The 13507-nt window shown below is 33.7% G+C and overlaps 1 protein-coding gene across 3 annotated transcripts in view; it reads right to left on the reverse strand.

Annotated features, from left to right (window-relative positions):
* Nucleotides 1-8352: 8352 nt before the first annotated feature.
* The window catches only part of TXNL1 (thioredoxin like 1), a 32104-nt gene continuing 26949 nt past the window's right edge, over nt 8353-13507 (reverse strand). Inside the window, exons 8-9 of one of the 3 annotated variants that reach the window (XM_028480269.1) lie at nt 10003-10045; nt 8353-8587 (exon numbers count right to left, since the gene is read on the reverse strand). In XM_028480269.1, coding sequence (XP_028336070.1) covers nt 10007-10045 — 39 coding nt within the window. In that variant the 3' untranslated portion in view covers nt 8353-8587; nt 10003-10006. Of the gene's footprint in view, nt 8588-10002; nt 10046-10066; nt 10969-13507 lie in introns of those variants that run through there. The other 2 variants (XM_007116356.3, XM_028480270.2) reach the window with 2 other exon arrangements.

Below are 13507 nucleotides of genomic sequence, written 5' to 3' on the forward strand. Positions count from 1 at the left end.
AAAGAAAGCTAATATACTCCACTAAAAAGAGACAAACTCGACTTTAAGGCAAAAAGCATCATCAGAAATTAAATTCAATCCCTAAATATAAGGGTTCAACTTACTAGGAAGATACAGCAGTTCTAAATTTATATGTATCTAATAACCTGATATCAAAACTAGAAATTAAAAACTGACCAAACTTCAACGAGCAACAACACACACATGAACTTGACCTAACAGGCATAAACTGTATCCAACAACTACAGAATATTCTTTTCAGGCATATTTTCAAAAACCACATTTATAAAACATTTACCAAAAAGTGTATTATTGTAATTAATTAATTATATTAATATAAATTTATATTAAATAATTTTATGTAAATGTATGTATTATTATACATACATAGGGCCATAGTCGAATTTCAACAGATTTCAACAGCTAAGTCATGTAGAATATGTTTTCTGACCTCAATGTAATTAAGCTAGAAGTCAAAATCAAACATATCTGAAAATCCCCATGTGTTTGGAAATCAATAGATATACTTCTAAATAGCTCATGGGTCAAAGAAAAAATTAGAAAACATTTGGTCAAGAGAGCAACAGATCTTGTGGGATACAGTTAAACCAGTTCTTAGAAATATAGCTTTAAAGCATTTATTTTAAAAATAAAGCTGAAAAGTGAGATGTCTCCACTACAAGTAGTAGAAAAAAAAGTAAAAGAAATATAAAGAAATCTATAGAAAAGGAAATATAAAAACATAAATTAATGGATCAGAAAAAACACAAAATACAGACTCAATAAAACCAAATTTGTTTCATTAAAACAGCCAATAAAATTGATAAATCTTCAGTGAGACTGATTAAGAACTCAAATTCTGATCAACAGGTGAATGAATAAATTTTGATATACACAATAGAAAACTTCTCAGCAATGAAACAGAATAACCTGTAAATATACACAAAAACATGAGTAAATCTAAAAATAATCAGGTTGAAAAAAATAAGTCAGAAAAAAGAGGTCATACTGTGTGATTTTTCATCTCTCCTTTCCAGATGATCACTTTTCTCCCTTTTTATAAGACACAAAAAATCCTTAGCAAACTAATTTAGCTAATTTAATCCAGCAATATATGAAAATAATAATACATCAAGTACAGTTAATCCAAAGAAAAGGTTGGTTTAACATTTGAAAATCTATATTATTCACCATATTAACAGAATAAAGAAGGAAACACATAATCATCTCAATAGATGTAAAAAATACTTAGCAAAATTTATCACCTATTCATGATTTTTTTTTTAATTCAAGAAATAGAAATAGAAAGGAACTTTGTCAGTTTGATAAAGGACATTTCTCAAACTAACACTTAATAGTGAAACACTAAGTGCTATCCCTCAAATTCAAGAACAAAACAAGCATGTTTATTCTCACTACTTTTTTTAAAAAATATTTTTTATTTATTTGGCTGTGTCGGGTCTTAGTTGCGGCACATGGGAACTGAGTTGTGGCATGTGGAATCTTTCATTGCGGCGCACGGGCTTCTCTCTAGTTGTGGCGTGCAGGCTCAGTAGTCGCAGCGTGCGGGCTCCAGAGCATGCAGGCTCAGTAGTTGTGGCACGCAGGCTCTGTAGTTGTGGTGCGCAGGCTCTAGAGCACGCAGGCGTACTTGCCCCGCGGCATGTGGGATCTTAGTTCTCTGACCAGGGATCGAACCTGCGTCCCCTGCATTGGAAGGCAGATTCTTAACCACTGGACCTCCAGGGAAGTCCCTACTCTCACTACTTTTATTTAACACTGTACTGGAATCCCTAAGCAGTGCAATAAGGTAAGAAAAAAAAAAAAGATACAAAGTTTAGAAAGAAATAATTAAAACTATTTGCATATGATGATTGTTCATATAGAAACTCATAAGGAATCTATTTTTTTTAAGTCATTAGAATAAGGGAGTTCACGAAAGTGAGACTACAAGGTCAATATACAAAAATTAACTGTATTACTACATGCTAGTAGCAAACAATTGGGAAATGAAATGTTTAAAATTCTATTTATAATAATGTCAACAAACATCAAATAGCTAGAAGTAAATCTAATGAAAGAAGGACCTCCATATTGAAAACTATAAAACATTACCTTGAGAAATTAGATCTAAATAAATGGATATATGTATTATATAAATATGTACTATATAAATATACTACATACCATGTTCATAGATTGGAAGACATTATATTCAAGGCAATCAATCATAAAGCTTTTTTTAGAAATTGATGATTCTAAAGTGAAAATGCAAAGAACCTAAACAACAAAAAAATCTTGGTTATGAAGAAAGTTGGAGGAATTATACTACATGACTTCAAAACACACTACAAAGCTAAAGTAATCAAAACTGTTATACGTAACAGTAGACAAATAGATCTATGGGACAGAATAGACTGTCCAGAAGCAGGCTTGTACAGTTCATTATTTTCAACAAAGGTGATAAAGTTATATGTCCATAAAAACAGCTAATCCCTGAAATGGCATGCATGGATTGGAGAGTTCTGATAACAATGGCATTAGGGCACTCTGAAAAATGAGTATGTTGGACCAAAGTTTTTAGCATTCCCAAATTCAATGGAGTCTATATTTTGATTAGTAAGTTAATGAAGCAACAAAGCTTCCTCTTATATAAACTGTGGGTTAAAAAATTTTAACTCCAGGAAATTTTTTCTTAAAAAGTAAAAATGCAAACCAAAATGTGAACACCCAAATACCTTCTCCTTGCAGTGCTAGATTCAAGTAAAAAATCAGATGAAGTGACACCTATTCACCTCACCTTTTAAGGGACACCTGTTTACTTCTGTACAAGCCTAGCCCAGTGGTTTGAGTTGGACTGTACACTTACCCCAGGCCCCCTGCCAACTGCCCTTTTTTGAGTTACATACCCATTTTTAAACTTAAAAGTCACCTGCAGTCAAGGCTACTCCCTCCTAGAAGCATTCCTAATGCTGTCAATGTGTTGACTCTTTTGAGGGAATTGTGTGCCCAGGGAAATGAAACTGCCCCACTATTTTTACTGTCCTTGGTCACGGGGAGATTATAGGGACCCAGTGAAGGAGTTCTCTACTACTGACTGGAAAACGCAGAAAAGCAGGTTTTAACCATTTGTACATTCAATATTACCCTATAAAATTAGAAATCTTATTACTAAGGAATCTGACAGAGGAATGAATCATCTTTGTAAAATCAAAAACTTTTAAGAGAATAAAAGTAGTCATGACAGAATGTGCCAGAATGACTGATGGGACAAAATTTATAATTACAAACAAAATACAGGAGAAAAAGCATCTGATTATAAGGAAAGGCTAAAGCCTTTAAATAACATCTTCAAAGCAGTGTTTCATATTCTTTTATGAAATGTTGCCATCAATCTCCATGCCTTGCTAATTGTCATGTAAAACTGTGTTCAATGATAGACTATGAAAGCTTCGCAATTCCTTTGCCGGAAGGGTTTCAGAATCCAGCTGTCTGCTGATGCCACCTTCAACCAAAAGATTATTAAAATAATTAATGATTCTAATAAGCACTACAAAGGTTGTTTCCACAACTTAATGGATTGACAACTGGATATCCTTACTAATTTCACTATTTCTACATTTGATAATGATGTCTACTCCCTCTTGAATTTGTTTAGCACCACTTCACTAACTCCTGTTTTTCCTTCCTACTTAAGTCTGCTCTCAGGCTCCTCTTTAGCTAATTCTATATTTTTTTTAGTATTCCCTAGTATTTGCTCCTTAGTTTCCTTCTCCCCCTTTATATTCTCTCTAGATGCTCCCATTCATACACCTATTTCAACTTTCATGACCTAAATGACTCCTAGTTCCCTAATTCTAGCCCTAAGATCTAAAACCACATTCCTGTCTACCTAATAGACATCTCCACCTTAAAGCCCCAAAAATCATCTGATACATTGCTCAAGGCAATGTTGTATCCAAAACTATATTCATCTTCCCCTCCCAACTTGCTGCTTTTCCTAAGAACCAACATTTCTACATATAAAAGTGAAACACTTTTGCATCATTGTGGACTCCTCTCTGCTTCCTTCTCTTCCCATAAACTAAGGATACCCTGATCTCTTTCACAAGGCAAGAAGAGATTCATACTATGGTTTCTACTTGCTCTTCCAGCTTCATCTCCTCCCTCACCACAGAAATCTTATTTCTCAGTCTTATGTATACAGCATGCACTTTTTCTTTACTCTGCTGAACTCTCTTCCTTACCCTGCTAAACTGCAAATTCCTACAACCTCTCAGATTTACCTCAAGCATCCCTTCTTGGAACCTGAGAATTGGTTCAATACTTTGTTTATTGGTGACAGAGACCAAAGTAACTTTGGTTTGGTACTAGGGACAAGTCCTGGCATTACTGCTGATAAGCCTGTAAATAAGACTACAAAAAATTACAATGCAGTTTGCTATGTACCAGGGTGCCAGGGTTCTGTGGCAGCAGAGGAGGCTTATACAATTACTAAGTGTTACTTCTATCAGTTTATCTTGTACTGAGCCTTGTAGATAAGTAGGTATTTGTCTGGTGGACAAGTTAGGTCAGAGGAAGGCATTAGATATCAGAGTACATTCTGGTAACTGCTAGTAAGGTGCACCACACAAGGGGAAATGGGTGGGGTTTGGGGGATAGACAAGGACGGAGAGGGAGGGCTCACAGGAAGACCTCAAAAGGTGAACTAGCAGCCATGTGGAGGACACATTACAGAGGCCAGGTCAGAGGCTAGGAGACAATCAGGAGGCTACTGCAGTATACTTAGCAAAAAATGATGCCCCAAAGCTGTGGAAGCGAGATGGGGGAGCAGGGTACAGAGGACAACTCTTTATCCTTGATCCAAAGTAAAGCACAATTCATCTTCACAAGAAGCCTAAGAGGTAATGTTCCTATTTTTCACTCAAGAGGAAACTCAAGCTCCTAAGGATGTTACTCGCTTGACATGACACAGCTTACTAGTAGAAGCAGAGATACAAACTTCAAATATCCTGCTCCTATCATGTGTCAATATCTTAAATGTATGTCCAAGTATAAAACAATAAATCACGTTTCACAACTAATTCTGGCCTGTTCAATTTACAAGGATTCCTAAGTAAACTTCCTCTTCCCATGGAGAAGCACAGCAAGTATAGAGGAAGGAGAAATACCCAAGCAGATTTAGGGTTACATAGCAAGATTTTAATATTATTCTAAGTTGGGTACAATTTTAGTAGAATATACAAATTCTAAAGTTACGTTATCGGCCTAGTTTAGTGCTACATTCTCCAACTAATAATTTTGCAAAGTTGAAAAGTAATTTTATTTGCCTGTAAAATCTCCACTCTGCCCACTTAATCTTATAGAGGTAGGGCATATTAAAAAAAAAAAGTATTAATCTAAAAATAAAACAATATAGAAAACAAACTTATGGTTACTGGGGGTAAGAGGGGGGAGGGATAAACTGGGAGATTGGGATTGACATATACACACTACTATATATAAAATAGATAATAAGCACCCACTGTATAGCACAGGGAACTCAATACTCTCTAATGGCCTATATGTGAAATGAATCAGAGTGTATATATGTATATGTGTAACTGATTCACTTTGCTGGCCACCTAAAACACAACATTGTAAATCAACTATACTCCAATAAAAATTTAAAAAATAAAATTTTAAAAATGAAAGAAAAAATCTAAAAATAAATAATAAAAATAAAACTTGATGTGAAAATATGCTTAAAATGACATCAATATTCTGCCTTAGGCAAGAGGCTTGAGGGATAAAATATTCAATATTATAAAATCACTTACTTAACAAACATGCTATATGTACAAAACAATGTGTTTGACAAACTTTCTAAAATACAGGACATCACCTCTAACCAATGAGATGTTAAAGCTAAGTGAACACAATATTCCTCAAAGTTCTTTAGTGTTCAGGGAATAGATTTCTTATTCTAAATTACTTTTCTAAAAAAAAAAAAAAAAAATCTAAGGTTAGAAATGACCAATTTCAGAAGAGATATACACCTACACAAAACGTAATCTACCAAACTATATCAATATTAATACAAGCAATATGGGTAACCCCTAAATTTCTTTCATTCTTTAAAACTCACAAAGGAGAGGGTGTAAGTTTTACTAATCTACTTAACTCCAATGCTTCCTTCTCATTACAGAATTAAAGATTTATCTTAGACATTAAGAGGAAGATAGGAAGATTTGAACTGTTTTAGGTTAAAAAGCACCCTCGCCATGTCAAGTGTATTGATGGCAGCTATAAATAAAATACTGAGCCCAAATGTACAGTAACAGCACACCTGTAAATGCTGCAAGAAATGTAGTATACATCCTCAGGCCTTGAGACAAAGAGAGCAGACAGGTTTCAACTCACATGTCAACTCCAGCAGATTAAGCAGCTACCTACAACAAAACAAGATTGGGGGAAACCTGACCAAAATAGACCGTAAATGTCTTCCATGGGCATAAGAGTATGGTAGCCTGCATGCTACTCTTTGCCCTCAGCCTTATGCTGACAAAGACTTTGTACTGAAGTATTTTTGTTTCTATTATGGATAGGCTATTTCATTACTGTTTCACGCCAGATAATGCATCCTGATGTAAAATATAAGTAAAATCAAGAGAAAAGTTTTGTGGGGTATTTGTGGTTTTGTTCTGTTTTTTGCTATGTCTGACAAAACAAACAATAAGCCTAATATCTGTTTTCTAGAAAACACTACGTAATGGATGGCTGCCATTACAATAACTAAGGTTATATTTTTTAAATGCTCTTCCCATTCACCTGGAAAATTCAGTGTTACATATAAGTATGTATATATGGGTGTGTGTATATACACACACAGTTTTAGGAGAAAACATCAGTATTTCAGCTTGGTAACTTAAATAATGTCAACTATGCATGTTTATTTGTAAAACTTCCCATAGTGAAACATGTTACAGTTACCTATAAACATTCATTTCTCACTATTTACAATTTGAATAATTATGAAATGTTTGTATAATGCAACCGAGTTATAGAAAGTCACATAAACAATATAAATCTCACGCCCAGTCCTTTACAGATATGAAGTTATTTTCACTGGGTTTTCAAATTGTCAAGTATAAATAGGATGAGGTCATCAATACTTAAGATGAGGCACTTCAACAGTTACCCAAAAAGGTTAAGTGTACAAAAGTGTAAAACAAAACTTTTGATATTAATCTTACTCTTAATTTCAGACGTGATTAATCTGAGATGGTCTATATTAAGGAGTGTTATAAACTTTTATTTTATTTCTTGCCCTTCTGCTTCCCCTTGACCCAAGGCAACATAACCATGAAATAGACATCACCACAGACCAGCTAATGTGCTTCCATACAAAGAAACTAAACATTATTTAATGACATTGGGGTTTCAGAAAGTGACTATTTTACCACAAAACCTTGTGCATAATTTTTTTCAGAAACATGGATAAATACACTGGTGACTCAAAGGCAAATCAGTTTCTCGACCAAAGTCCTAGACAAATAGGTCCTCAAATTTATCAAAAGAATCAAAATTTTAAGTCTTATGTACTCTTTTTAAACACTGAATTTTTTAAATACTGAGAAATTTAAAAATTAAATTTTAATTTTAAAAATAGAAAAATTTAAAAATTAAATTTATTAATACTTTCTAGATTAGTTTAAGATTTAAAAAAAAAAGGAACAGATGCTTTGTCCAGCCTTTTGTGAAAGACCTTTTAAACATATATATGTGGCTAATTCATTTTCAACCTTAAACCATGTTCTCTGTGTATTTACACTGTATCTTCTGGTAGTTAAAATATTAAATACTTGATTAAAAGAGATCAATTCCTGTTGCTTCATGAATTCATAGTACTGTATTTTTCCCTACTGTCAGATTTCAACATACCTCTACTAGTAAAGAAAATAACTCAAATTTTAAAAGTTTATCCAATAGGGTTTAAAATCTGTGGTCCCATTAACTAATAGTTTTAGGTGAGAACAGTTAAATCTCATTAAACTTATTTAATTCTGGTAGTTCACAATTTGAGTAATTTCTATAGCCCAGATACCCAAATGCTGTTTAACAAACATATGAGTTAGTTACTCATTGGAACATGGTTAGCTGTTCCAAATCCACTTATCAAAATCACTTCCTGTGTGTGTGCACATGAGCGCACATACACTCCTTAATTCCCTAAAACAGTTCTGCTCCTCTAAAGAGAGAAACTGTCTTTTGATCAGTATGCTACCAGACACTTATGTCTCTGCTAAAATCAGAAGATGGCTAATTTTCAAATAAATGGAAAGGGAAAATACTTATTTAGAACAACAAAAATTAAGCTTGGCAAAAGTAGTTACTTTTATTTACAATTGCATGTATTAAGATTACAAGAGAAACACTAGTGATACCATCTGAACAAAAGCAATGATTTACTGGTAATGGCAATGAATGAAATACTGAAAGTCTCTGGTGAGAATCAAGCAATTATCCAGGAGCTGTAGATCTGATTGCAATATGGTCTTCCAGTGTCTTTTGTACCTTAGTGGCTTTCTCCTTTTTTGCCAACTACCTAGGAAGAACAAAAATAACTTTATATGTACTTCTTATTGATTTAGAAATATGAGTTATTTTAAAAATAATACAAATTGTAATCATTTTTAAAAGCTGGTATTAATTTTTATCTTTGCAATTTTTTGGCATGCAGTATATCTTCATTGTTGAAGCACACTGTGACCCTCCCTCCCTTCCCAGCCTCTATGAATTAAAAATAAAACACAGGCAGGCTATTTTTGGTCTCCCACACTGTTTTAAGAAAAAGTAATGCAATTTTTCAAAACAAGGTTGACAGTTTAGAGAAGTTAATAAAAAGATGATGCTACATGAGTGAAACATATTTGGCATACTATTTTTAGGCAATGAGATATCAAATCCCGATCACAAAATAATGTACAATTAAAAGAGTATGCTAAACTTATGTCTTCATGCCCAAGATGACAGGTTTCTAGACTTTTCTATCAATATGTAGACATGCAATGAAAACAGATTAAAATGACTAATTTGGTCTAGTTTCTATTTTTTAAAAACGCTGATTGCTACAATGTACTACTGAAATGAAAAAGAATAAACCTTGTTTCAGGCAATGATTAGAAAAATTTTCTACTGAAAGGTTTAAAACATGTTCTAGTTGCTATAAATGTGGCAGAATAAAAATGTAAAGAATAAATGTGGTTTCTACCAATAGTTCTAGAAAACAAATCCTCTGTGGGAAGGCTCTAAAACTACGTTCTAATCAAACAATTTACTTTAAACCTAAAGTTTATAATAACGTATTCTCATGGCAGAAATTCCTCTAAGGAAATCTACTTGCAAGCTATTGAACATATATTTGTATACAAAAAAATTTCTATGTATGTCTGTAAATATAATTTTCGTATTTTAAATTGATTCTGGTCCCAACGTAGTATCTGAATCAAACAAAACTCACAAAGGTCTTCAGTACAACTCTGGTCTAAAATAGAACATGGCTGGGTCAATGTCATTCATGGGAAAAGATTATAAAAACCCTTTCCACTGAATTCCTAATCACGTGATGCTAGAAATGCTGTTTTCCCCATCTTGAGGAAAATCACTTTTATTACTTTAAAATAACTCCTCTCTAATCCAAGGAAACCATGTGTTAAAAAGCCCAAGAAGCCAAAAAGATACAAAAGCTAGTCTCATAAAAGAGTACGTGGATGAGAGTTAAGAAATTTAGATTTTAAGAGCTGGGGGGGGAGCTTTCCTAAGAAAGAAGGGGAGGTGGCACTATCTGTACCGCAAATGAATTTAAGCAGATAAACACTGAAAGCATTATTGATCATTATATCCCTTGGGAGCACACAAACCACAGAGCTATTAGATTAAGCAAAAGAAAACAAAAACAACTAATGTTAAAAATTTAAATTTTAGCATATGTGATACAGTAGAAGACATGAATCTGCATACTGTTTCACAGGTTGGTAACTCTCAACTTGCCAATGTGTATTCTCTGTAAAAAAGAAGAAATTCAGCATTCCAATCTGGAGTTTCTCACCCCAAAAGTAAACCTCTTTTATTCATTTTTAAGTCTTTATATTACACCTCAGACAAACAAAAATTTTGGTACATCAAAATTAGATGTCAAAAATATTTATTCAGTAAAGAGTCCATTGATCTTCTATGTTAATATTTTAACCCAGCCTAACATTCAGTCCATAAGTCTTTCAACTGGCCTTGAACTCACTTGCGTTGGCAAAGCACAGGACACGCCCACAATTAATCAGCAAAAAGATTTTGGGGCTACAGTTCCAATGAAAAAAGAAAACTCACGTCTCTCAAATTCAGCCTAATCAATATATTACACTAGTACTGATATCAAAGAACTTGATGAAACTGCTCATATTTGATTTCCAAAATGATTCTATAGTTCCTAAAAAATAAAATTTAAACTTCAGATCAGATTAAAACATCCAACTAGTTAAATCTAAAAACATTTACAACAATGTAAGTTTTATTGCAAAATTATTTCTCAAAACGTAGTACAAAATTAAATATGAGACAGGAGAAAGTAAATTTTAAGAATTAACAAAAAGTTGGGTGAACAACCTGGTATGGTAATGAAATTAAAGCACCTAGTTGCAAGCCCAGAACAAAAACCAAAACAAATAAAAGGCCAACTGAGAAACATGACTAGAATGAGATCTGAAGAAGAGACAGTTGAGGAAATTTAGGTAACAAGAAGGCTGATCCAGATGATAGAAGCTGTAGAAATCTTGCCCCAGCAATGGTGAGAACATGAGAAGGGTGAGAGCAGACAGGTGCTACATGAGCAGAGAAGCAAGGAGGGGAGTGGAGTGAGATAAGGTCAATCTTTATATTACTTCATTTTTAAAAATCTTCTGGTTTTAGTTCATTTGAGTTGGATTAAAAAAGCTGAAAAATAAACAGACAAAAATGTTACAAAAATAGCTGATACAGTGATGGCCAGTTAAGAAAAGTCTATTTTTATTACAGTCATAGAAAATCTGCTCTGCCTTTCAAATGCACCTCATTCCCTAAGAAGCAGAAGCCCCTTCATTTTTGCTCAGTGTTGTATACTTATATTACTTTTGTATTCAAATAAAGCAATCCATGTAAAGAGCATATTTTAGCAAAGAAAACATCTACTTCCAATTAAAATGGCAAGCTTTTTTCATGCTGCAACACAAAGAATCCATTTACAACAGAAAGCCTAAGTATATATTATAATCTGGGCATAATGCTTCTTATGAGCCAAAAACAGACCAGTGGAAGGCATGTTCTAGTCTGCAAAATCTGAAAAGTATAACCTTCTAAAGCTGTAACAGCATGCAAGGTGGTCTAAGATTTCTAGCCACATCCAAGATTCACCAGCATTACCTTAGCTTCTGTCATCTTAGTGACATAAGGAGAAGATCAATGACATTCTGAAAACTAAAATTATCTAGAAACAACTCATACAACATAAAAATGTAAACTGAAAACGCTACATAATTCTATTTTTTCATTCATTAAAATCATTTTACACAGTTCTCTTCACTACACAGAGGTATCAAAACTTTCCTCTCTGTGCTGATAAAATACATGCCCAATCTATATTGAAATTTTAAATTCCAATTACTATGTGCAATTCCTTTAAAATTCAGACTAAATAAAGGAAAGACATGCCATACTTGACCTATCCTTGAATGAAGGACCTGCACCTTCCCACTTCCATGCCCAAGGTTCCTGTTTTCCGTTCTACCTAGAGTGCCCACTGCTATCTTTTCCTCTATCCATTTCTACTCCCACAGCTTAGTTCTAGGCCCTTTTCCTCCACAAAACATTCTGATATTTTCCCAGCCATTCTTGGGAAGAAGGAAATATCACCAGGCTGGGAAAGGATGAGAATACTCTGTAGAGGAAGAGAGCCTCGAACTAAGCTTTGATTAATTTTGATTAGCATTCCAAATGTTTGTGCATTACCCTTTAACAATATAAACTCGTTATTGGCAGAGATTATGACTATACCTAGCATAGTACCACAGGGACAACAAGTACCATACCATGTATCATTTATTTCCTTTACTAGAAACACCAAGCTCACTGACAGTTTTTCATAAGTGACTCTACACAAGGCCAATTTCAGTTAAACATAAGCTAGCTTTTTAATTGCAGTTTTCCTACACTGAAGTTGTTGACTTAGCACAACATGAAGAAAACTGAAATACCAGCTTACTCTTGAGGAATAACCCTAGAGTTCAATGAATGACACAAGAACACAACTCATTCGGAAACTACTGAAAGAAAATGTAATATTAATATATATAAGAAAATCATTCAACGAATTAAAATTTATCAAACATTAAAAGCAATGGATTAAGAAGTCCAGAACACCAAGAAGGGAGTCCATTATAGCATTACATTATTTTCACAGCAGTTCTCAGTGTGGGCCAGGCTGGGCATCCCTGAGATCCTTTCATGGAGTCTTCAAGGTCAAAGCTATTTTCATAATAATGCTAAATTGTTATGTGCCTCTTTGACTAACTCTCATTGTCTCACAAATGTACAATGAAGTTTTCCAGAGGCTACATGACTTACGATAGCAAAACTGACTGAATGCAGAAGCAGATATGAGAATGAGGATTCGATTAAGCTAGACTATAAACAAATTTGTCAAAGTGTAAAAACAATGCTCTTCTCACAAAATTTAGTTTTCGTTTTGAAATATTTGTATTTTAAAATATTACTTGCGTTAACAATGATCTTATATGTAAATAAATATTTTTTAAATTTCTCAGTTTTAACTTCTAAAATGGTAAATATTAGATAAATATTGGTCCTCAATAATCTTTAATACTGTGAAGGGGTCCTGGGACCTAAAAGTTTTGAGAACTACTGTTCTGCAGTAATTTTCAATAAGGTAAAAAAGTACCTAAACATATAGCATTTTAAAACAAACACAAATACTCTCAAACAAGAAAAGAAAAATACCTTTGCTATCCTGAAGACATTCCAAAAAAGGTAGTTTGATAGTCAAAAAAGAGAGAAAATAGGCTAGAAGGGATGTGAGGGGGGATGTTAACAACAAAGAGGTGGAGACATCCTTAGATGGACAATTATTAATGCACGTTAGAAAAACTATAACTCAATGGCAGGCTGGTAAGAAGATGGACAAGATAGAGTAGGGGTTACCTAAAGGAAAAATGGAAATCAAGTAGCATAAGCTGAGGTGAGAAGCAGGAAACCAGAGCCAAATTAATGATATGAGGAAATAATAGGATTTAGAATAGATCTTAGGAAAGAACTGAGCTAAAAAGAAACTATTCAAGGCACGGTTAAAGCCAAATGCAATGGCATTTAATTCAAACAAGCAAAGTAGCAAAGCAGGCGGCCAAAACGACTCTTGCTCACAGTTTCCCAGTGCAGCATATTTCATATCATAAAAACGTAGATGTTTATTATTAATCTCTGC

The sequence above is a fragment of the Physeter macrocephalus genome, chromosome 19 (genome assembly GCF_002837175.3).
Source record: "Physeter macrocephalus isolate SW-GA chromosome 19, ASM283717v5, whole genome shotgun sequence".
Classification (NCBI taxonomy): Eukaryota; Metazoa; Chordata; class Mammalia; order Artiodactyla; family Physeteridae; genus Physeter; species Physeter macrocephalus.